The following is a 24545-nucleotide window of genomic DNA, read 5'->3' as shown; positions in this document are numbered from 1 at the left end:
GGCAAGGGTGCCCTGCTGTGCCTGGAGCTCCAAGAACATGAGAGTGTTGAGAGGGTAGGGGCTGGAGGAGGCATGCCCAGGAAGGGCACCTCTTCAATGAGGGCAGTGTGCTGGGCAGACAGCTGACTTTCATCTGAGGACATGAGGGAACACTGAAAGGTTTTCAGGAGAAGTGATGCCAAAAGCTCAGTCGCTCTGCACCAGTGCCGAATCAAATCTCAGAGACAGAGTTTTGGGTGAAATAGAAAAGCAAAGCTTTATTGCTTTGTCAGGCAAAAGAGGACACAGCAGGCCCTTTCCCTGAAAAACTGTGTGTCCCCACCGAGGAGGATTTGGCGAGGTGTTTTATAGCAATGGCTCAAGGGCAGTGCTGCTGAAAGGATCAGGGTGTGTGCAGGGCCGGCACTTCTTTCATCTGGCCTCGGGTGGTCTCTTGATGAGCAGGTTATCAAACCGTCACCTTCTCTGAAATGAAGAATACTAACATCTTCCATGATGCTGTTAAAGTGCTGCACTCAGTATGCCAGCAAATTTGGAAAACTCAGCAGTGGCCACAGTACTGGAAAAGGTGTTTTCATTCCAGTCCCAAAGAAGGGCAATGCCAAAGAATGTTCAAAATACCGCACAACTGCACTCATCTCACACTCTAAAAAAGTAAAGCTCAAAATTCTCCAAGCCAGGCTTCAACAGTATGTGAACTGTGAACTTCCAGATGTTCAAGTTGGGTTTAGAAAAGGCAGAGGAACCAGAGATCAAATTGCCAACATCTATTGGGTCATAGAAAAAGCAAGAGAGTTCTAGAAAAACATCTACTTCTGCTTTATTGATTACACAAAAGCCTTTGACTATGTAGATCATAACAAACTGTGGAAAATTCTTCAAGAGATAGGAATACCAGACCACCTGACCTGCCTCCTGGGATATCTGTATGCAGGTTAAGAAGCAACAGTTAGAACTGGACATGGAACATCAGACTGGTTCCAAATCGGGAAAGGAATACATCAAGGCTGTATATTGTCACCCTGCTTATTTAACTTATATGCAGAGTACATCATGTGGAATGCCAGGCTGGATGAAGCACATGCTGGATTCAAGATTGCTGGGAGAAATATCAATAACCTCAGATATGCAGATGACACCACCCTTATGGCAGAAAGTGAAGAAGAACTGAAGATCCTCTTGATGAAAGTGAAAAAGGAGAGGGAAAAGCTGGCTTAAAGCTCAACATTCAGAAAACTAAGATCATGGCATCTGGTCCCATCACTTCATGGCAAATAGATGGGGAAACAATGGAAACAGTGACAGACTTTATTTTCTTGGGCTCCAAAATGACTGCAGATCATGACTGCAGTCATGAAATTAAAAGACACTTGCTCCTTAGAAGAAAAGCTATGGCCAACCTAGACAGCATATTAAAAAGCAGAGACATTACTTTACCAACAAAAATCCATCTATTAAAAACTATGGTTTTTCCAGTAGTCATGTATTGGATGTGAGAGTTGGACTATAAAGTTGAGTGCCAAAGAACTGATGCTTTTGAACTGTGGTGTTGGAGAAGACTCTTGAGAGTCCCTTGGACTGCAAGGAGATCCAACCAGTTCATCCTAAAGGAAATCAGTCCTGAATATTCATTGGAAGGACTGATGTTGAAGCTGAAACTCCAGTACTTTGGCCATGTGAAGAACTGACTCCTTGGAAAAGACCCTGATGCCAGGAGAGATTGAAGGCAGGAGGAGAAGGGGATGACAGAGGATGAGATGGCTGGATGGCATCACGGACTCGATGGACATGAGTTGAGTAAGCTCCGGGGGTTGGTGAAGGACAGGGAAGCCTGGCCTGCTGCAGTCCATGGGGTCACAAAGAGTCGGACACAACTGAGCGATTGAACCGAATATCTTCCATTAGTTGGGAGTTTCAGTTGGGATACTTATTGTTATATGTATCCCTCGAGGCAGAACCAGGACCCTGCCCCATGGCTGCACTATTGTTTCTTGACTGCTCCTCCCTTGTCTCCACATCCCCTCCATTCCCTGATGAGCAACTGTTTGAAAGGTTTCAGTGCCCAGGAGCCCCACAGGGTCCTGCTTGGTTTCAGAAGGAAGATCAGATTTGGAATTTAGGAAGCTCAATTGAGCAGCCTGTCAGATAGAATTGAAGGAGCAGACCTGTGGGAGGCTCTAGCACTTGACCAGATCAGAAGTGATGAGACCATGTCCTGAGCGTGGGAGCAAGGACAGATTCAGGAGATATGAGATGTCAGGATGACATTAGGTGGTACCATTCAGGAAGGAAGGGGAAGCAGAATAACTTAAATTGATTGATAGAAGCTCTACATTTATTACTGAGTGTTGGGCCCAACAGGAAGCTGTGATTCTTAGCCATTGAACTCCACCCCAACTTCAACATTGCCTTATCCATCTCCTCTGGCTCAAGGATCAAAACAATGGGGCTTAGAGCCATATTTCTCTGATGGTCTGGCCTGGTTCAAGGTTAGGATCTGCAAGGATGGATGAACTGCAGAGATTCCAGTGAGTTTCCATGAACACAGTTTCTTACAGTTGCTTTTGCTAAATCTTGTGAGTGCCACAGAGTTGGAATGCCACTCTACAAAGGCAAAGGTTTGTGTTATATCCCCAGCACTGAGGACAGTATTTATAGAAGGAAGGAATTGACACTTTCAGGTCACCTGAACCCACAAACAAAAGATATGTTTGTGCAAACCCAGACTGTCTGCTGGGTACACTATTGTAAATAATACTGTGATGGACATCTCTGTGTATGCCAGCTTTTTTCCCAGGGCCTTTTATACCTACTGTTATTTCTCCCAGAAATATCCTTTCCCCCATCTTCACTCAACTGAGGTATGACCTCACCCCTCAGGTCTCTCTTAGGGCTCCTTTATTTTTTAACATTTTTAATATTCATAGTAGCATAATTATGAAAGTGAAAGTGAAGTCACTCAGTTGTGTCCGACTCTTTGCAGCCCTGTGGACTGTAGCCCACCAGGCTCCTCTGTCCATGGGATTCTCCAGGCAAGAATACTGGACTGGGTTGCCATTTCCTTCTCCAGGGGATCTTCCTGACCCAGGGATCAAACCCAGGTCTCCTGTATTGCAGGCAGACGCTTTAACCTCTGAGCCACCAGGGAAGCCCTGCATAATTATAGCAAATATAAAATATAATTACTTTTTTCTTTTCCATTATAGTTTATCACAGGATATTGTATATAGTTCCCCATGCTATACAGAAGGACCTTGTTGTTTATCCATATAAATTTCCTTCTTTGAACTGTAACCTCCTCATTTAATTTGTCTCTCATGGATCTCAGGATTTTTTTCTCTTAGAATATCTTGATTTTCAGTTCCTATGTGCCTGGGATGTGGTAATAATAACAGCAGACAGTCGCTGATGCCAATCTGTACCAGGCCCTTCTCTAAGAGCTACCTACAAATTTTATTTGGGGCAAAATGAGGACTGCAGCCCAAGAGGCAGCATTTCCTATATCTTAAAGCAGCAGTACCATTAAGCACTCATTTTACAAAAGGGTTTTTGTTAGTGAGAATCTGATGTCACCATGAAGAGATTTAATGCTTCTCTAGATATGACGAGATGCAAGGATTGAGATCATGAAATCTGTTCCTAAAAACGTCCAACCATCTAAAGACCTGTCCCACCAGGTTCCCTGGAGCAGAGGGCCTCACCCCGCCTGAACTCCCTCAGGGGGTGTTGAAGGTCAGCAGCTGCAGCAGCATGGGCTTCAGTCTCTGTAGAGGCAGGTGGAAAACGCCTCTGATGTTCAGTTGCCAATGCTCTTGGTAAGTGCCAATTTGTAGTTGGCACACGTCTTAAGCATCTCATTGACTCCTCCCAGCTACTCTGTGAAGTAGATCCTATTATTATCTTCTATCATCCTCTATGGCTTAGGCACTGGACACACAGACAGGGCTAGATATTCATTTGGGGTGACTCAGCTTCTAAGTGGAAGAGCCAGGATTGGAACCCAGGTGGTCTGCCTCTTGAGCTTTACCTACTCAATAAATACATGTTCAACAGAAGTCAAACAAATGAAGTTTTCACTACATTTTCAGTTATTTTCTTAAGAGTAATTTTCTTTTCTTGCGGGGGGAACACTTATCAACTTTATTAACTTACTTAGAAACCATGAAACCTCGAACGAAAGAGGCAATGCTTAAAGTTCAGCTGGATGAAGCAAACTAAGCCTTTTCCTTTGCCTGGATCCTCACCATAAATCTTGCCTTTGAATTATCAGATTTGCCACCCCTTACCTTTGGAATATTGTGATTAATATAGACAGAGGCAGACTTTGTCTAGTTCAGGAGGTGAGAGTAAGATAGAAAAAATACTGTGTTTGAGTGAAGAAGGTGGGAAAAAGATGCCCTGGATCCTTCTTTGAAACTCATAAGAGATGATCACATTTTACTAAAGTTCAATCAAGTTACATGCTCTTCTCCTTTGGGGAGGATGTGTTAAGAAGATAGAGTCTTGTGCTTGCTTTGGCAGCACATACACTAAAATTGGAATGATACAGAGAAGGTTAGCCTGGCCCCTGAGTAAGGATGACACGCAAATTCATTCCATATTTTTTTATAGCTGATTCACATTGTTGTGTAGCAGAAACGAACACAGCACTGTAAAGCAATTATCCTCCAATTAAAAAAAATAGCCAGTAATACTGAACACCACATGCAATGAGAATTACTGGTGTGTTTAATCTAAATACATTTAGATTTCTAGAAATACATTTCACATTTCTAAAGCATACAGTCACTCCTATTAATATAAATTTAAGCCGGCTATATGGGTTTTGGGCTTCCCAGATGGTGCAGTGGTAAAGAACCCACCTGCCAGTCCAGGAGATGTAAGAGACCTGGGTTTGATCCCTGGTTCGGGAAGATCCCCTGGAGGAAGAAATGACAACCCCCTCCAGTATACTCGCCTGCAGAATCCCATGGACAGAGGAGCCTGGCGGGCTACAGTCTACAGGGTCACAAAGAGTCGGACACGGCTGAAGCGACTTCAGGCACATACGCACACATTGCCTTTACCAAAGGTAATGTACTCATAAGGAAGTCTTGAGAACGTTAGTGAAGTCACCTCTCCACAGCTCCTGGTGCTAATCCCAGAGGTCAAAGAATTGTTTTGATTGAGGAAAAACACAAACATAACCCAAGAAAAAAATGACTGAGGCAAGGGGAAAAGCAAGAATCTTAATAGAAACATCCTCTCTTGTTGTTTAAGGCTTGACTGTGGGGAGAAATCAATAGTCCTTCCAACTCTGAACACACTCTTGAAGTATTTCTCTCCTGTTGGCCTATTGGCAGAAAAATTTAGTTGGTTTTCCTTTTCTTTCTTCTAGTATTTACAATAATTTTTTAAATTTTTAATTGGAGGATAATTGCTTTACAAAGTTGTGTTTGTTTTTGGCTGTACAACAAAGCGATTCAGCCATAAGTGTGTGTATATATATATATATGTATACACATACCATATATATATATATGCTTCCTTCCCCACGCCCCATCCTACCTCTCTAGGTCATCTCGAGGGCCAGGCTGGGCTTCCTGTGCTATCAGCAGGTTCCCACTGGTTATCTGTTTTACACATGGACGTATATATATGTCAGTGCTACACTCTCAAATTAGTTGGCTTTAGCAGAGCAGAGCATTCATTCAAAGTAACCATTCGGTGGTTCCTTTCTCCTCTGCTGCTGTCATACTTTGGCTCTCTCCATCGGTCTTTAAGACCATCAGTTCCTTTTTTAAAAGAAAAATTTGCCAAATGTACGATAGTTGGGGGAAGGGCTGTTGATGTTCTGCGCATCCTGCAACTCTTCCCCAAAGTGTTTTCCTGAGGGCTGTACCAGCCAAGCCCGGCCCCCTGCTAACTGTCCGCTCTGGAATTGCTGGCAGCACAAGGAACAGCGGAGGGAGCAGCTGTCCATCGCTGAAGCCTCCGGGGCCGCCGAGGATGCCGGCCAGTACCTGGGCCAGTGGCGGGGCCTGATGGCCGAGCACAGCGCCGCCCTGGAGGAGCTGCAGGAGCGCCTGGACCAGGCTGCCCTGGACGAGCTCAGGGCGCTGACCCTCTCGCTGTCCGAGAAAGCTACGGAGGAGCTGCGGCGTCTGCAGAACTCAGGGATGACCCAGGAGCTGCTCAAGCGTGGGGCGCCTTGGCTCTTCCTGCAGCAGATCCTGGAGGAGCACGGCAGGGACCTGGCGGCCCGGGCCGAGCGGCTGGAGGGTGAGGAGAGGGACCGGGGCCAGGAGGGCGTCCAGAGCGTCAGGCAGAGGCTGAAGGACGATGCGCTGGAGGCCTCCATGGAGGAGCAGGCGGAGCTGAGACACTGGGAGCACTTGATCTTCACGTGAGTCTTAATCCCTGAGTGCTGTCCTCTCCTCTGTTCCTACTGGTGGGGGAGGGAGTCTGCCTGCTGGTTCCGAGCATAGCCAGACACGTGACACCTGATCCTGAGACTGAGATTTGATGTGGCCCAAAGCGGGGCTTTGGCCACCTGATACGAAGAACTGACTCATTTGAAAAGACCCCGATGCTGGGAAAGATTGAAGGCGGGAGGAGAAGGGAACACCAGAGGATGAGGTGGTTGGATGGCATCACTGACTTAATGGACATGAGTTTGAGTAAACTCCAGGAGTTGGTGATGGATAGGGAGGCCTGGCATGCTGCAGTCCATGGGGTTGCAAAGAGTTGGACATGACTGAACAACTGAACTGAACTGAAAGAAAGGGGGGCTTCGGTTGTGTAATAGATGCCAGCAAAGCTTTGGCAGCTGTTTGGGACTGGTACATCAGGTTGGAAACTGGAGGAGCCTCAAACACCACCCGCATGGGGCAACAGAAAGGAATGAAATGTGGGCAGTGTAGACCAAAAATCTCGGTTTAAATCCCAGCAGCACCACCAGCTGTCTGAGTGTAGACAAGTTACTTAACCTCTCTGAGCCTCATCTTTCTTGTCTGTGGAATGGGATGACAACACTCAGTCATTTATGGTGCTTTCAGTAGCACATGATACTATTGGGTTGTTAGAAAGTGAAGAAAGCATTTTATAAGTCAGGAGGTAAATTTTCTAGTTTTGATTCCATGACTCGGTGATACTGTCAAGGATTCAGCCCTCAACATCTTTCTGCTCTGCTATACTCAATGTGCTACCTTGGTCCTTGGGCTCATCCTTCATGGTTGCATGATGGCTGCTGCAGCTCCAGGCGTCACACACATCATCTGTTTCTAACATCTGTGGCATTGATCTTCCCTGTCCTATTTGGCAGGACTACATCATAAACCCATGCCAAACTGTTCAGCTGCTAGGAGGCTAAAAAGACTGTGATTGTCTTAGACCAGAGGGCAGCAGACTTTTTCTTTAGGCTTCGAGGGCTACATGGTTTCTGTAGCAGCTATTCAACTCTGGCGGCAGCGTGAAAGCAGCTACAGGCAATCCGTAAATGAACATGACTGTGTTCCAATAGAACTTTATTGACAAAAACAAGCAGTGGGCCAGATTTGGTCCACAGGCCACAGGTTGCCAATTCCTGCCTCAGACCACCCAGGATTCCCTCTCTAGGGCTACTGGGAGGTTCATATCTCCAACATTGTTGGAGGGTAACCCCTATAAACAAAAGCTGAGCTGACAAGGGACAAGGAAGTGACTCCAGATTAGACCATTAGACCACTATCTAGCAAAATGCCAATTCCCAGCATTGACGAGGGGTTGCGTGAGCAAGTATATGTCGGTCTTTTAACACAACCTTTGATCAGAAATAAGTGGATGGTAAGAGGTACCTGCTATCATCACCACCATCATTCCTGTGTGAGAAGAACTCAGATTATCAGGAGGAGAACAGACACACAGAGAGATGATTGTGATGAGCAAAGCAGGAGCAATTAACCAGGTGATCGTGTAGAGGATCAGGATCTTTACCAGGATAGGAAGGAGGTACATTTTGGGTGCTAGCCTCTGAGCTGGTACTGGGAGCCAGAGACGAGGGGACCCTGCTCACTGGTGCTGTGCTGAGAAGAGGCAGGATTGGGTGGTGAGCAGCTTGATGGGTCCTTGCCTGGGTGTGAAATGGGAGACCAGTCTCACTGCACAAAGAAACGAAATCAAAGCCCCCACCAACAGCAGCGTGGTGGAGAGAAACAATAACCCCCATCTATCTAGTCTATTTATTTAGAGTAATAGGAACTGTTTACATATAAGGGCATAATTGTGGGCATTTGGCTATAACTTAGTGCGACTTCCTTAAACCAATGGACCCACCGATCAATATGCCATCAAGTTGCTTTCTCTTTGAACAAAGCAACCCAGAAAACCCTATTCAAGGGAATAAACAAAACCAAAGGCCTTTGACCATTCTTTCCTCAGTGTGACCACTCCACAGTTTAACTTGGATCTTAGCCACAATTTCAATTCTGAATCTACAGCCCTTTTGTTTAGAAACGGTTATATTGACATAGGGCATTCCAGGTGGCTCAGTGGTAAAGAATCCACCTGGCAATGCAGGAGATGCAGGATACGCAGGTTCAATCCCTGGGTCGGGAGGATCCCCTGGAGGAAGAAATGGCAACCTACTCCAGTATTCTTGCCTGGAGAATCCCATGGTCAGAGGAGCCTGGTGGGCTAGAATCCATGGGGTCACAAAGAGTCGGACATGACTTAGCAACTGAGTATGCACATACTTAGTGACATAGGACCGTAGAGGGGTGTTGGGGGTCGGGGAGGGGGTAGGGGAAGGAGTCTCTCTCAGTATATCTGCTCAGTCTATCTGTCCACCTCCTCTCTTGAACCCCATGTTGCTTGCTTGATATCTGTGGTCCTCTCCACCTGCATCAAAGCCTGGGCTCTCCTTCAACCCTTTCGGGGACACCAGGTAGCAGAGCATCGTTCTGAAATGCCCGTCCTTCCTTGGGGGCAGTAATATCCAGGGAGCAGGGTCCTCCCGGACTCAGTGTTGCAATGCCTCCTCCTTAAGTGCTCTTCCCTGGGGACTGACCCTGCGACCAGCGAGGAGAGGTCCCAGGTGTTGTGGAGAGGGAGGTTATCTTGGTGTAGGTGAAGTGACCTCTTCCTTCTTTCTCATCTCTCTTTTTTTTTTTTTTTTTTTTTTTCATCTCTCTTTTTTTTATGGTTCTGTCCTTATTTAGCTCAGTCTTTGTTAGTTTTTTATTTGACTTGAACAAACAAGATGCTGTCTTCTCCAAGCCCACACAAATCAGACCCTTAAATGCCACTTCTTATTTGCACAAGTTGTTCTCAGCAGTAATTATTCAGCCCAATCTGCATTTGACCAAAGTCTCTTTGCTCCATCCAACCTGCTTTGGGCTGGCTCTTTAAAGTCTGTGGATTGGACTTGACATTCCCATTACCGGATGATCACCTTCTTCACCTTCATTTGGTTTCGTTTTGCAGGGAATATTATGAAAGCTGCCACTGACTGAGTTGTTCAACAGGAAAAGAGAAATCTTACTTTTCTATCAGAAAGCTCACTGTGATTTTCCCTAGGGTTAAAGAGGGTCAACTAACAGTATACACAATGTGAGTCTGCTTATATACTCTGCTTATTTAAGACTCTAAAAGGTTGCAGCCTTTATTTCTGAGGCATTAAGTAGAAATGACTTTGCACAATAGTTTGGAAACATGTTTTTATAAGTTTCCTGATTTCAAGAAGGATGGAGTTGCATTAAACCTGGTCTGATGAAGTGAGAATTAATCAAGAGGCATACTTTACCAGGGAAAGTGTGTCTTTAAGACCTTGTTTCTAAACTCCTGCCTGGATGTTAAACTCCTTCAGGGCAAAGACGGTCTCCCGTGTTTCTGTATTATCTTGGTGCCTAGCTAGTTGAGGATCAAGACCAGACCACCCAGCACATGTATGCATGTTCAGTTGTGTCCGACACTTTGTACCCTCATAGACTGTAGCCCACCAGGCTTCTCTGCCCATAAAATTCTCCAGGCAGGAATAACTGGAGTGGGCTGCCATTTCTTTCTTCAGGGAATCTTCCCAACCCAGAAATCCAGCACTCATCTCTGGCGTCTCCTGCATTGGCAGGCACATTCTTTACTGCTAGGCGCCATCTGGGAAGTCCCTAGACCACCCAGGGAAGAATAAAGACTCAGATTCATTTCAGAGTTACTTTCACCTTAGAGGCCACATAAGCAGCAAATATGTAGGGCAAGGATTCTCCATGAAGGGAGGTGCAAAGGAGCAGCTGTGGTTTCCTAAAGTGCTTCAGAAAATTTGGTGGGTCCCATGGAACCCTGTGGGCTTGAGGCCTTCAGGCTGCTTCTGGCCGGGGGCCCATATCAGCTCTGATAGTCTTATTCTGTTCCCAGGAGAGAACTTTCTAGCTGAGCTGAAATTGTATACCCCTCCGTGGAGATTTGGGCCTGATAGACCTGGCGCTAGCCTCCCACAGCAACATCCTGCAGGTATTTCCAAAGTTTAAAGCATCCACAAAGCGTATTTTCTGTAGCTAGTGCTGATCAGACCTTGCCAGAATAACCAAACAGATTATATGATTTCATGTCCAACACAATATGGTGGCTCAGTGGTAAAGAATCTGTCTGCCAGTGCAGGAAATATGGGGTCAATCCCTGCGTGGGGAAGATCCCCTGAAGAAGGAAATGACAACCCACTCCAGGATTCTTGACTGGAGAATCCCATGGACAGAGGAGCCTGGAGGGCTACAGTCCTTGGGGGTTACAGAGAGATACAACTGAGTGACTGAGCACACACACACACACACACACACACACACACACACACACACACACACACACACACACACACACACACACACACACACACACACACACACACACACACACACACACACACACACACACACACACACACACACCCCAACATGACGCACATTAGGTGCTGAAGAAACCCTTGTGGAATGAATGCCTGATCCAGGAGATGGCGGGTGTTTCCGGACATGGATTTGACTAATGGAATTTGAGCTTTGAATTTCCACTTTCCCATCCGCAGCACAACCCACCCTGTCTTCTTTTTTTGCAAGAACAGACCACTCTTCTTGCTTTTCCAGGAAGCTCTGCTCCTCTGCCTTCTCCCTGTCCGAAGAGGAGCTGCTTGGGATGAGGCAGGAAGTTCACGGCTGCTTCGCGCAAATGGACAGGAGCTTGGCCCTCCCCAAAATCCGGGCCCGAGTCCTGCTGCAGCAATTCCAGATGGCTTGGCGAGAAGCAGAGTTCCTGAAACTGGACCAGGCCTTGGCCGCCCCTGAGCTGCAGGTAGGATGGGCGTCTCGGGGCCTCGTCCTGGCAGAGGCAGGGCCTCCTCCAGCTGCTGAGGCTGTAGAATCCAGCTCCACTGCTGCCTCAGCCCTTGGCCATGTTAGCATCGGGCATTCCCGGAACCTCTTGAAGTTCTGTAGTGGACACCCTGGTCCCTGGCTTCGCACTGTCCACCAGTGGTTATGAGTCTCCACCACTCATGGTTCACAGGTACACCCTCTCCTGGGCGTTGATTGCCCTTGGTGGTGGGAGCCACCCAGCCTGAGAGGTGACTATCCCTCCTACCCCCTCCCTTAGCCACAGCCAGTGACCCACGCGGGAGGCTTGTGTAAGTGGCCTGAGGAAGATGCTCACTTCAGCTCAGGTGGATAAGGGCATCTCTGATCCCAGGCCTTGTAGGGTGACTGACAGATGCCTGTGTAGGCTAAGTCATTTCAGGCGTGTCTGATTCTTCATGACCCCACGGACTATAGCCCACCAGGCTCCTCTGTCCATGGGATTCTCCAGGCAAGAATACTGGAGTGGGTTGCCATGGCCTCTTCCAGGGGTCTTCCTGACCCAGGGATTGAACCCAAGTCTTCTGCATTGGCAGATGGGTTTTTTATCTCTAGTGTCACCTGGGAAGCCCTGATATATGTCTATAGTAAGCACCTGTTACATGCAACAGGCAACTCTTGGGTGCTGGGTTTACTCCAGAGCCGCCCATGGGCAAGTCAAGGCCAGACCCTCCCACCTTACCTAGCCGCTTCCTCCTCCTATCCTGGTTCCCACACCTCCTGTGGCTTGCTCTGAACTCCTCTCTCAGGAAACAACGTTCACCCCAGTCCCTGCTGTCTCTGGCTCTGCCTCGGGGGAACCTGACCTACAAGGCCTTTGAACTTGCTGTTTCCTCTGCCAGGAACATCACAGCGCCAACTCTTTGCTGTCTCTTCACATCACAGTTCAGTTATCATCTGCACAGAGGTCCTCCCTGAGCACTATCCAAAGTCATCACCTCCCCAGGCCTTCTTCGGAAAGCTGTGTTCTTGCTTCTTCGTAGAATTGATCGCGATCTGAAATGTCCCGGTTACTCAATGTACTCATGGTCTGTGCATCACCCCCCACCCACCAACAAGCTCCCCGTTTGTAGCTCCCATTCACCACGCCATCCAAGCACCTAGAATGTGCCTGGCACATAGTAGGTGTGCAATAAGTTTTATTGACTGAACTAACCAACCACCTGATGTGGGCAGAATGTGGGGGAACTTCCCTGAGGTGATATCACACTGAGGTTGAAAACATTTCACATCTCTTACCCTTCTGTTATCTCAGCTGTGGTTAACAGCAGGGCCAGGAGTAGATGTTCTGTCCCCATGTTACAGATGAGAAAACTGACTGAGAGGAAACGTGAATTGACCGAGGTAGGACGGAATAGAAGGACTGGTCTTGGAGCTGGTACTTTCTGACTTTAAACCCAGTGCTTCTCCTTGAGGAGAAAAAAAAAAAAATTCAACCACATCCTTTCTGAATAAGATCAGTGAACAAAACCAACTTGGAAGATTTTACATCTTTTCACGTTAAAAAAAAAAAAGGGCTTCCCAGGTGGCGCTAGTGGTGAAGAATCCGCCTGCTGATGCAGCAGACATAAACAACGCGGGTGCAGTCCCCGGGTCAGGAAGATTCCCTGGAGAAGGAAATGGCAACCCAATTCCGCGGACACGGGGTCACAAAGAGTTGGACATGACTGAAGCAACTTAGCACACACATTAAAAAAAAAAATAGTGGGTTGAGAATTCCCTGGCAGTCCAGTGGTTAGAACTCCATGCTTCCACTTCAGGGGACCTGGGTTCCATTCCTGGTTGGGGAACTAAGATCTCAGAGGCTCCGCAGCACAGCCTAAATAAATAAATACATGTTGTTGTTGTTTTTTTTTTCTCTATTTCTCTTATTAGAATGTTGCAAGATATACAAAATGGTGATACTTACAGAGTCAGGAACAGGTTATACCCAAAAATGTATAAAAGGTTTTGGAACAGTGAGTAAAAAAAAAAAAGATGTTTCCACGTAAGTGAACTGAAGTGTGTTTCCTCTGCTTTTGAGCTGGACCAGGGGCTGAAGGGCTGAGCCCAGCAGGAATTAAGTTGTTCAAAGTGCTAGATTTTGAAATTGAATTGGCCTTGTGCCTCAGAGGGGTGGAGCATCTGCCCTGGGCCTAAGGTTGCTCCCTGGAAACCCTGTAGAGATGCAGGGGCGCAGGTGAGGGGCGGAGCCTGCGGTTGGCTGAGCCTGGCTGTCTCCACCAGCAGCACCGTGAGAAGGGCATCATGGCGGGCAGACCTGGGAGGGCACTTCCAGGAGCCACTCCATCGCCAGGCCCTCCTCCCGTGCCAGCCTAGGGGTGTGGGCAAGTTATCCTGCAGGCAAGCGAGCTGGGAGCTCGCACCTAAAAGTTTTTTTATTCTTATTTTATTTATTTTAGCCTTATTTTTCTTATCCATCATTTCTTCGTCTATAACATGAGTATAATGAAGATTACTCTGGGAATTGTTCAGTCACTAGATTGTGTCTGACTCTTTGTGACCCCATGCACTACAGCGGGCCAAGCTTCCCTGTCCTTGACCACCTCCCAGAGCTGGCTCAAATTCATGTCCATCGAGTCGGTGATGCCATCAACCATCTCATCCTCTGTGGTCCCCTTCTACTCTTGTCCTCAATCTTTCCCAGCATCAGGGTCTTTTCCAGTGAGTCAGTTCTTTGCATCAGATGGCCAAAGTACTGGAGCTTCAGCTTCAGCATCAGTCCTTCCAATGAATATTCAGGACTGATTTCCTTTAGGATTAACTGGTTTGATCTCCTTGCAGTCCACGGGACTCTCAACAAGAATCTCCTTCAGCACCACAATTCGAAAGCATCAATTCTTTGGCTCTTAGCCTTTGGCATTAGATAGTCTGATATGTAGAAGAGAATTAATTATACTCCATACAGCCCCATTCCCTTGGGCCTCCCCATTCGTTCTTTCTTCTGACCACTAGGTAGCCCTCCAGTTTCTTCCCTGTTGATCACTGTTTGGATTCAGCGCCCTAAACAAGAGCAGAATTGTCTGGTTGACATATCAGCTGGCTCCTCCCAGGGTTCTCAGACAATTGACGCAAATGAGTGTCTGAGGCTCTCCTAAACTCTGACATGCAAGTCAGATTGCTCCCTCCTCCTGCTTCAAGCCTTTCCTTGGCACTTTCTGCCAGGATACAAGTTCTACTATGGTCTCAAGGCTCCACCTAATCTGACCCTTGATGAGCCATGTGCTGGTAAACTAACTCTGGATGGGAGTTCATTGTTCCTGATTTGTAGCATTTTCCCATTTCCCTCATGTCAGTACCCCTTCCAAGATCAACCAACTTGACATCACAGCATGTGGGCGCTGAGAGAGACGTACATGATCAGACCCCCCGCCCCATTCTGGCTTCACCCCCTCCCAGTGCCAATCCTCACTCTAGGTTTCAGGATCTTACCTACCAGGCCAGCTCTGTTCCTCAGAGGCCATGACTCACAATTTCCTTTTTTTGTGGTCTTATCTCTGTTAGAGCAGGAGATGAAAACTGTAGTTCACTCATGGAGTTAGTGAGCCTAACCTGTGTACTTAAAGATACTGGGCTCAGGGATCAGGAGGCTCACCGTCAAGTTCTCAGGGCTCCCGTGACGTGGCTGAGGCCATTGATTCTGTTCTCCTGGCCTCAGTCTCCTCCTCTGTCAAATGGGATGTCTGAACTCAGTGAATTATCCTTCAGGTGCTTGCCTCCTCTGAGTGCGCTGGGGCGAGCCCTGAGGACGTGGTGGTCCTCTCTAGTATTATCACCATGGTCAGGAGAGCCGGGGCAGAGACTGGTGGGCAGGCCTGAGTCCAGGTCGAGAGCAGGCTCTGGGAGATCATGCCAATGAAAGAGAGGAGCAGGGGTGGGCATGTGAGCCAGGAAGGGAAAAGCACCAGCCCTCGTGGGAGTGACCACTGACCACACATCGCTTTGAGCCTCTTAGGTGGGGTGTGTCACGTTGTGCTGGTTGTGCTCCTTCAGGCTGTGCTGTGCTGGGTCATGTTTTGTTGTGTTATGTCATGTCCTGTTGTCACATTCTAATGTTATGTACCTTCTGTTATTACAGCACTCTGCTGTGTTATAGAAATAGCCTGTTGTTGTGTTATATTGCGTTGTGTTATGCTGTGCTGTATTGTTATATTGTTTTGTTTAGTATGTTATATTATGTTGTTATGTTTATGTGGTTTAAGGGCTTCCCCAGTGGCTCAGTAAAGAATCCACCTGCAATGCAGGAGACCTGGGTTTGATCCCTGGGCTGGGAAGATCCCCTGGAGAAGGGAATGGCAACCCACTCCAGTATTCTTGCCTGGAGAATCCCACGGACAGTGAAGCCATGGGGTCACAAAGAGCCAGACGTGACTGACTAATAATTATGTTACATTGTGTTATGTTTTTGCAGTAATCTTGTGAGGTAGACACTATTATCTCCATTTTATAGGTGTGGAAACTGAGGCTCAGACATTGTAGCATGTGCTACACTCATTCATTCATTCCTTGAATATCAATTTACTGAGTACCCACGACCTCTTCTTTAACCCCTCTCACCTTTGTTGTGGGCTTCAGATCTTTGGGGTCTGGACCCCCCTGTTCCCAGACTTTCACACTCCTGACACCTTGTCCTGCCAGGCTCAGCCGCAGTGTCACTTCCTCACATTTGTGAGCAGATAGTATGTGTGTGCAGGGTATGTAGATTGCTGTTCGAGGAGGATGGTCTATGTCAACATCCCCTCCAGCCCCCCAGCACAGTGCTTCCTTGAATGGACGCATGCAGATGTCCTCAGCAGCCATTCACCTCTGCAGACATGTCCCTGTCCACCCAACATGAGATAATAGCCAGCACGCTCATTCCATCACCTTGTTTTCATGGCACTCACTGGCCCTCTGAGAGTGTCTCTGTCCATCTGCAAAGCTCCGGTGCTGCCCACAAGTAACCTCTCTCCTCCCCTTGGTGGGACGAGCCCCCAGAGTACGCCAAGACCAAAGGCCAGTGACCGGAGCTCCTTCCAGGAAAGGCTTCATCTCTCCACCCTTCTCCGGCTAAGACAGCTGTGTGGTGCAGAGAGCTGCAGGAGCCTCTCTGGGCTTGCGGAGATCGGGGGCTGCACCCCCCTGCTGGTGATCACTTTCTCACCCATGGTTTCTCCCCATTCCAGCCACAGTCCAAGGCCAGAAAGCCACGCTCCAAGAGCAGAAGCAAGATAGACCTTTTGAAGAAATGCATTGAAGATAAAATTCAGCTGTTTGAGGAACAGGCTCCCGAAGACCTGGTTGAAAAGGTCAGTGTTTCACCTGCCACTCATCACAGGGCTGGCTGCTGCCCCGTTTGAGGGCACACAGATCCCTCGGGCGGAGAAGGCAATGGCACCCCACTCCAGTACTCTTGCCTTGAAAATCCCATGGACGGAGGAGCCTGGTGGGCTGCAGTCCATGGGGTTGCTATGAGTCGGACACGACTGAGTGACTTCACTTTCCCTTTTCACTTTCATGCATTGGAGGAGGAAATGGCAACCCACTCCAGTGTTCTTGCCTGGAGAATCCCAGGGACAGGGGAGCCTGGTGGGCTGCCGTCTATGGGGTCGCACAGAGTCGGACACAACTGAAGCGACTTAGCAGCAGCAGCAGCAGCAGAGCCCTCGGGGGCTGTGAGTGTCCGCCTCCGTCCTGCGCCCGGCTTTCCTGCAGGTGGGCACCAGCCCCCACCGCCGCTACCGTGCCTTTCCTCCTGGTCCTTCTGCCTGGAGCACTTTTCCTCCACTTCTTCACGCAGAGGCCTCAGGTGTGTCCTCGGGCTTCCCCTCTGGCTCGGTGCTGAGGGGTTCACTTCTGCTGTTTCACCCTGTCTCCCCGTATATCTTGCCTGCAGCCCGACCCGACCTCCCTCTCCAGCCCACTTTTCTCATCTCAGTGAGGCTTTAGTTTGTACGCACACCACGTATGACCATATGCCGCTTACCTGTCCTTCCCTCTTCCTGGATTTACCTTTCCACCTTTTTTCACTTGGACAAGTCAACTTTGTCCCCAGCTGTCCTAAGGCACTGCCTCTGCCCTTCGGTGTCCCTTCTTCCAGGAAGCCTTCCTGGAACACCCACTTCTCCCTCTCACCCCTCCCCCCGCCACCCCCACCAGCTCCCTTTCCAGTCCTGGCATGCCTCACACTGTGCCTTCATCCACTGGGATGCTGAAGGGACCGTGATCCCTTGGGTGGTCCCCGCTCTCAGAGACACACATTCTAGACAGAAAGCCCTTAAAATGCGAGACTGTGGTCAGCGCTGTTAAAGAAATGAGTAAGATGCTGTGATAGCGACGGAGCAGGGGGATGGTGAGAAGGAAGTGGAATCAGCCGTGGGTGGGAGGGTCAGGTCAGCTGTCTCTGAGGAGGTGACATTTAGGAGTCGACACCACGTTGTCACTGCTGGGGTGCCTGCCACCTCCCCTCTTAAGGGCAGGCCCCCAGAGGAGTGTGTCAGTGAATGGACGTATGGACCATATTCTAGAGCTGCTGTTTTTCTTCCTACTTTCTGTCCCACAGGTCCTTTGCTTAAGTTTTAGAATTATTATGATTTGTTAATGTGAGTGTATTTCTCAGAACACAAAGGCATCATCTGGCAAACAGCCATAGCCCCTGCTCCGGGGAAGGTACGTCAGGTTGTTGATGTCTTATGAGCCCAAGCAGTGGCACCCTTATTCCCACGCGTGTGCTATGTACCATTCAGACAGGAGACACAGACTCAGGCAGGTCCAGGTGGAAACACCATCTGTCTTACTGTTCAAGGCGAATTCAGAAGCTAGAAGTTATATGAGCACCAAATGGGCTTGCTAAACACCCAGAATTAAACAGACCAACCTGAGGCATCCCTGGGGGGTCCTGGGGGCAGCCTTCCTGGAGGAGCAGGAGTGGGGCTCCAGAGCAGAGCTGAGCCAAGCCTGCCTAGTGGATTCCCGGTTCACCCAGGAGGGGAAGAGGAAAGGGGTGGAGGGGGCAGGGGCTCCACGGAGGAACTAGCAACATGGCAGGCATGGCAAGACGTTTCTCCCAACGCACACTGGTCTGGGACCCACTGTCAGACTTAAGAGGGCTTCCCCGGTGGCTCAGTGGTAAAAGAATCTGCCTGTGATGCAGCAGCTGCAGAAGACTCGGGTTCGATCCCTGGGTTGGGAAGATCCCCTGGAGGAGAGCATGGTAACTCACTCCATATTCTTGCCTGGAGAATCCCATGGACAGAGAAGCCAGGCAGGCTACAGTCCATAGGGTCCCAAAGAGTCAGACACGACTGGAACAACTTAGCACGCGTACATGCTCATCAGACATAAGGTGGATATTGTCGGAGAAGGATAAGTTAGGATTTGGTTTGGTGGGAGGAATGGGTGGCCTGAGCCATAGCTAAGGACACAGTGCAGGTTTGGAGGAACCCAGAGAGACTGTAGCCCCATGCAAAGGCTGGTTTGCTGGAGTTTGGGGCCTCCCAAGGGGGTGGGAGAGCAGACTTGTGGTGGAAAGATCTCAAGTGTCATCTGGGAAGACAGACTGAGTCTCACCAACACTGTAGAGGAGAGAGACGGTGAAGGATAGGGTGAGAAGTTCCCCAGGTTTCCTGAACCAGACGCAGCAGCCCACCTTCCCTGAGTTCCCCTGACCCCATGTACATCCACCATTCTAGCCTGTTTCTTGTTCATTCCATAGGCTTTACCCTTCCTGACTTCCGTAAGAAATAGGAATGATCCATATCCCTATTTTACAGATGTGGAAACTGAGTCTCCGACTGAGTTCACCTGCGTTTCTGTAGCCAGGGCTGGTGGGCCCAACATTGTAAAGCTCTAGCTCATCTTCGTCTTCAGGACCGACAGGGAATATTCTCATGGAACACGGTTATTTCTGGTTGTGCAATGTTGGATAAGCATGCTTCGGCTCCCACATCTGTTGAATACAGAGAGCGACAGTGATAGCCCACCAGTTTGTGAGGAGCAGTGGGTGGGAAGGTGCTTTTTCCCCTTGGAGTGGGCTCCGTGCCCATTTCTCCCAGTGATGGAGCAGCTCATAGACTACCTGATCCCAGGCTCACAGAGAAAGGCAGCCAAGAGTCATTTGTCGGCTGTGACCTTTTAACGACAGGCCATCTTCACAAATGGCTGTTTCACTGCAGCAAGTGCCAGTAAAATAGGCACTCCCCAGTCCACGGCTTTGATGCTGCTCCCGAAATTGATTGGCTGCATCTCTCAGCATCCAAGCGGCCGTTGTTCAGATTTTTTATTTGAGGGTAATTGCAGAGAAATGACAGTGCTTGGGGGCGGGTGTTGGTATGCCAAGAGCTGAGAGTCGTTTGATCTTGTTTCAGCCCTGGGAAGCCCCTCTAAGCTCGTGCAGCTGTCAAGATGGAGCAAGGGGGGTTGCTGACCACTGCCCCAAGACCCGTGGTCAAGCCCCGACCTGGCTGGCAGCGGGGTATCCCCAAAGGGACCACGGCTTCATGGCTGGGGCTGCAGAGCAGGCTGGGAGCACCTGCTGGGCACCCCCTTTCTTAAATAGAATCTGCATCAGATATCCCCCTACCCTCAGCCCCAGGTCGGTATGTCCCTGGTCTAGACTCTTCTGTCTGGAAAGGCTGGGGGAATTACCCAAGGTCACGCCAGCAGGGAGGGGTTGAGCTGGGGCCCCCGCACGGCACGTCTGTGTCCATCACCTGTGCCCTTTCTGTAATGGGGCTGGGTTTGTAGTGACTGGAAGGAGGCTTTGTCTCCCAGCAGGACTGTTTGGTCCTCCTCCCCAGATCCCCTCCCTTGCTTCCACCTTTTTTCTTTTCCTTGACCTCCTTGGCTTTCCCCTTTTCCTCAGCCCCTTCACCTCCTCCTGTAAGAAACAGTTTGTGGCCTTTTCTTTGGGCCTGGCCCTGTTCCAGGATCCTGCTCTTGAGACGTTCACAGTTTTAGATGAGCAGGCAATTTGTGCATGGATCGTTAAGAAGTTTGCCTCTTGCTTTCATGTGAAAGCCCCTCGGACTACCCTGAGCTTTGCCTTGAATGAGGGGAGTGTGGCTCTCCCAGAAAGAGCTGTGTGACTGATTCAGAGAGGAAAAGAGAGCCCAGCAGAGGGATGAATGTGGGCCTCCTAGCTGCCCACCTTTTCTGTCCAGCTGACGGGTTATTGGAGTAAGGTGTCAGCTCTGGTCAGAGGAGCTGTCCAAGGTGGCTGGAGAGCACCCATTACCCTCCACAGACTCCCGGTCCTTCTGATGGGCTCATTACAAATGCACAGATGCAGACTTTCAACCTGGGGGATGTTGGTGGCGGGGGGCGGGGGGGTGTATATTTTAGAATAAGTTAACCAAATTCCAAAAGAAATCTCTGTTGAGGTTGAACTAAAATTAGAGGCTCATTTGAGAATTGTTTTCTTCTCCCAAAAGCTGGAATGTTTCTTATTTTATGTGGATCTTCTTTTAGGATCTTTAATAGATTTTACATTTGTTTCCATTACATAGGGTGAACCTCCATCTCGATATGCTTGGGACAGTCCCGGTCTCCCCCTCACCCCTGTGTCCATTCCCATTATCTCTCCCTTATACTTTAAACTTGGGTGACAAATCCTAGGGTCACATATACCTAAGGTCTTGTGTATTCCTTATGGTGATTCCCAGATGTGTTACAGGTTTGGTTGCAATTGTAAATGATGACTTATTTCTAATTATGTTTGGGGCTTATTTGACACTGTTGAGGAAAAGTCTTACTAATTTTTATAAGTCTTTCCAGACTCCCTTCTTCTGTCTCTAGAGCCAGGCCGCTGAGTCCAAGTCCTAGCTCTGCCACTTTCTAGCTGTGTGACTTTGAACAAGTTACTTAACCACTCTGTGCCCCCCCTACTGTACTCATCTTTCAAGTGTGATGGTAGACACACCTACCTCTCAGGATTGTTGTGAGAATGTATCTGTTGATTCTACTGATTTTTTTGCCTAATAATTTTTGTGCTAAGTGGTTTCATTCATGTCCGACTCTTTACAATGCTATGTACTGTAGCCTGCCAGCCTCCTCTGTTCGTGGGATTTCCCAGGCAAGAATATACTGGGGTGGGTTGCCATTCCCTTCTCCAGGAGATCTTCCTGACCCAGGGGTTGAACCAGTATCTCTTACATCTCCCGCACTGGCAGGCAGGTTCTTTACCACTAGTGCCACCTGAGAAATCCATAATAATTCATACTGTATGCAAATAATCACAGTTTCGTAACCTCCCTTCTGATCCTTACACCTCAATTATTTTTCTTATCAGTTTGTGTCCTTGTCTGGTTATTCCATCAACTCTCTCATTTCCATTGGTTGATTTTTCTCTAGATTATGAATCATATTTTCATGCTTCTTTACACGCATGGTAATTTTTTATTGGATGCTAAACATTGTAGATTTTACATGTTAGGTACTGGCTTTTGTATTTTCTTTATTACTGTTGAAGTTTTGACATGTACGCATGTTATTTGGGATTCATTTTATCCTTTCAAGACTTGCCTTATTAGGCTGGGTCCAGAGCTGGCTTTAATCGAGAGCTAAGGTTATTCCCGCTGCTGAGGCAATACCCTTCGTAGAACTCTACCTGCTGCATTGGGTGTTATGGGGTCTTTTCACTCTGGGTACTGGGAACACAAACTCTTTCTAGCTCTGTGTGAGCTCCAGCAATGGTTCTGCCTCTTATGGTTCTTCCCCTAGCCTGGCATAGGTTTGTTTTTCAAGCGTGCACAGTACTCAGCCAAAGCTTTGAGGTCACTCCTGCAAATCTCTGGATCTCTTTCTCTCTCTGGGCACCTCCCTCCTCCTTGGAACTCTGCCCCACAGATTCTAAACACAGTGACCTCCCAAACTCTGCTTCTGTTTTCTGAAGCTACGGAGACTGCTGGTCTACCCCCACGTTTCCCACGACATCCTTTTGTGTCCTAGGAACTGCATTCAGGCTGGAACCTGGGGCGGCAGTGGGGCTCACATTTATCTATTTCCTGTCCTCTCAAGAATCCCAGTCTTGTGCTTCCTATTGTTGAGTCTGAAAACTGTTGCATCATGTGATTTGTCTGGTTTTTTTAAAAAAGATTTGTTTGATGTAGACCATTTTTAAAGTCCTTATTGAATTGGTTACAATATTGCTTCTGTTTTATGTTTTGGTTTTCTGACTGTGAGGCATGTGGCATCTTAGCTCCCCCACCAGGGATGGAACCCGCACCCCCTGCATTGGAAGGTGAAGTCTTCACCACCCCCAGGGAAATTATCTACTGGTGGGAAAGCAAATCTGGTTCACGACTAGATTTGTTTCCCATTCCTCTGCCATGGCCAGAGCCAGACTTTTTAACTTATCCTTTGGAGACTGATTTTTAATTTCAACAGATCCTTCAAAAAAACAGCCCTATCCTTTTGTTATTGGTTTCTACTCTTAGTATGTATTAGAGAACAAAGTATATATGATAACACGTGTCTGGAATTTATTGAGGCTTATCTTGTGGCTTTATTTGTCCTCAGAAAGGCTGAGAATTTTCTGTCAGATATGGAGAAGGGAGCACTAGGAGCCAGGCAGGACCCGGGCCATGAGGGGCCTGGAAGGCTGCACTGAGAAGTTTGGACCTTTTAGGGAAACACTGTCAGGATTTAGGCACTTCATAGAGACTCCTTTGCAGGATATATTCATTAGTAGTTCCAGAAGTTGGTCTCGGCTGGTGGGTCCTCCTCTCATGACCTCTGCTCTCATTGGCTCTAGGGATTGGGGGCTGTATCTTAGTCTGACCTGTTCTTTTCCTTCTGCTTGTAAGTGTGAGATGGAGGTAAAGTTGCAGTCCCAGCCTGTGTCAAGAGCTGGGTTCATCTCTGGGGACACCAGACACCTCAGCAAGAAGGTTCCAATGTGGGTTTGATAGATGGTCAGAGCTGCTCTCTGCAGGGGTCGATCATGTCAGTGCAGTTACCGTCTCCTGGAGGGCAACCAAGGGGGGTGGCTTGGAGGCATGTGCCCAATTGGTAAAAGGACATTTGAGCATCTACCTTGGGCTTCCCAGGTGGCGCTAGTAGTAAAGAACCCACCTGCCAATGCAGCTTAGACGTGAGAGACACAGGTTTGATCCCTTGATTGGGAAAATCCCTGGGGGGACACACAATCCACTCCAGTATTCTTGCCTGGAGAATTCCATGGACAGTGGAGCCTGGTGGGCCACAGAGGGTCCATGGGGTCACAAAGAGCCGGACAGGACTGAAGCAACTTAGCATGCATACATGCACCTTGAACTTCAGGAGACTCTCAAGAGCTTGGGGCAGTTGGTCAGTCTGTAGGGCTGGAAGGCTGCCACTCATAGTGGCCTCTGGCCAAGGTTTTACTTGTGGAATGCCTTGACCAGGACAGAGAATGTGGCTTCTTTCTCCTGCTTCAATGCCTGGGTCAATCCATAGAGCCGAGTAGAAAGCATAGCACAAACTGTGTGGCTCATTTTTACTTTCCAATTATTAGAAACAGATCTATCTATATATTGGTCGGTCTCTCTATGTTCATCTATCTATCTTTGTCTATCTGTCACTTATCTGTCTGTCTATCATGTATCATCTCTGCTTTTTACTTAACCCTGAAATTTCAAGATTTTTCATATCAGTACATGACAGTTTCCTCATTTCTTTTTTCATCAGTATAGCCTTTCATGATATGAATGAACCCTACATGACTTAACCAATGCTCAGTTAAAAGACATTTAGGTTCTTCTCAATCTCTTGATATTTCAGATGATCTTGGAACCTCTGTGTGTATCCCACACCCTTCTGTAGTAAATCGAGTAGAGCAACTCTTACTATTTCCATTTTACAGGTAAGAATACTGCAACTCAGAAAGGTTGAGAGGCTTGTCCAAGATCACATAGCTATGGAGTGGTGAAATAAAGCCTAAAGCACAGGTCTCTTGATGCTCATTTCTTTGTTATATTAGCCAATTTTTATTTGATGGATCCAGAAATGAAGACTATTTCAGTTCATCTTTGGTGTGTTCTCTTGCTGGTTTTGCACAGAGTATATCCGTCTAGTCAAAGTTATGGTTTTTCCAGTAGTCATGTATGGATGTGAGAGTTGGACTATAAAGAAAGCTGAGCACCGAGGAACTGATGCATTTGAACTGTGGTGTTGGAGAAGACTCTTGAGAGTCCCTTGGGCTGCAAGGAGATCAAGCCAGTCAATCCTAAAGGAAATCAA

General features: G+C 48.1%; 1 protein-coding gene and 1 pseudogene across 3 annotated transcripts in view; both read left to right on the top strand.

Moving 5' to 3' along the window:
- EVC2 (EvC ciliary complex subunit 2) overlaps positions 1–24545 on the top strand; it is a 154570-nt gene that overhangs the window by 94129 nt on the left and 35896 nt on the right. For all 3 annotated transcript variants that reach the window (XM_043906207.1, XM_043906209.1, XM_043906208.1), the window contains exons 14-16: positions 5931–6385; positions 11085–11289; positions 16514–16636. In XM_043906207.1, coding sequence (XP_043762142.1) covers positions 5931–6385; positions 11085–11289; positions 16514–16636 — 783 coding nt within the window. The remainder of the gene's footprint in view (positions 1–5930; positions 6386–11084; positions 11290–16513; positions 16637–24545) is intronic.
- Positions 4506–4605, top strand: LOC122696713 (annotated as a pseudogene).

Source organism: Cervus elaphus, chromosome 6 (genome assembly GCF_910594005.1).
Source record: "Cervus elaphus chromosome 6, mCerEla1.1, whole genome shotgun sequence".
In the NCBI taxonomy this organism is placed as follows: domain Eukaryota; kingdom Metazoa; phylum Chordata; class Mammalia; order Artiodactyla; family Cervidae; genus Cervus; species Cervus elaphus.
The sequence above is the reverse complement of the archived record's forward strand: the minus strand, read 5'-3'. Positions and strand labels throughout refer to the sequence as shown.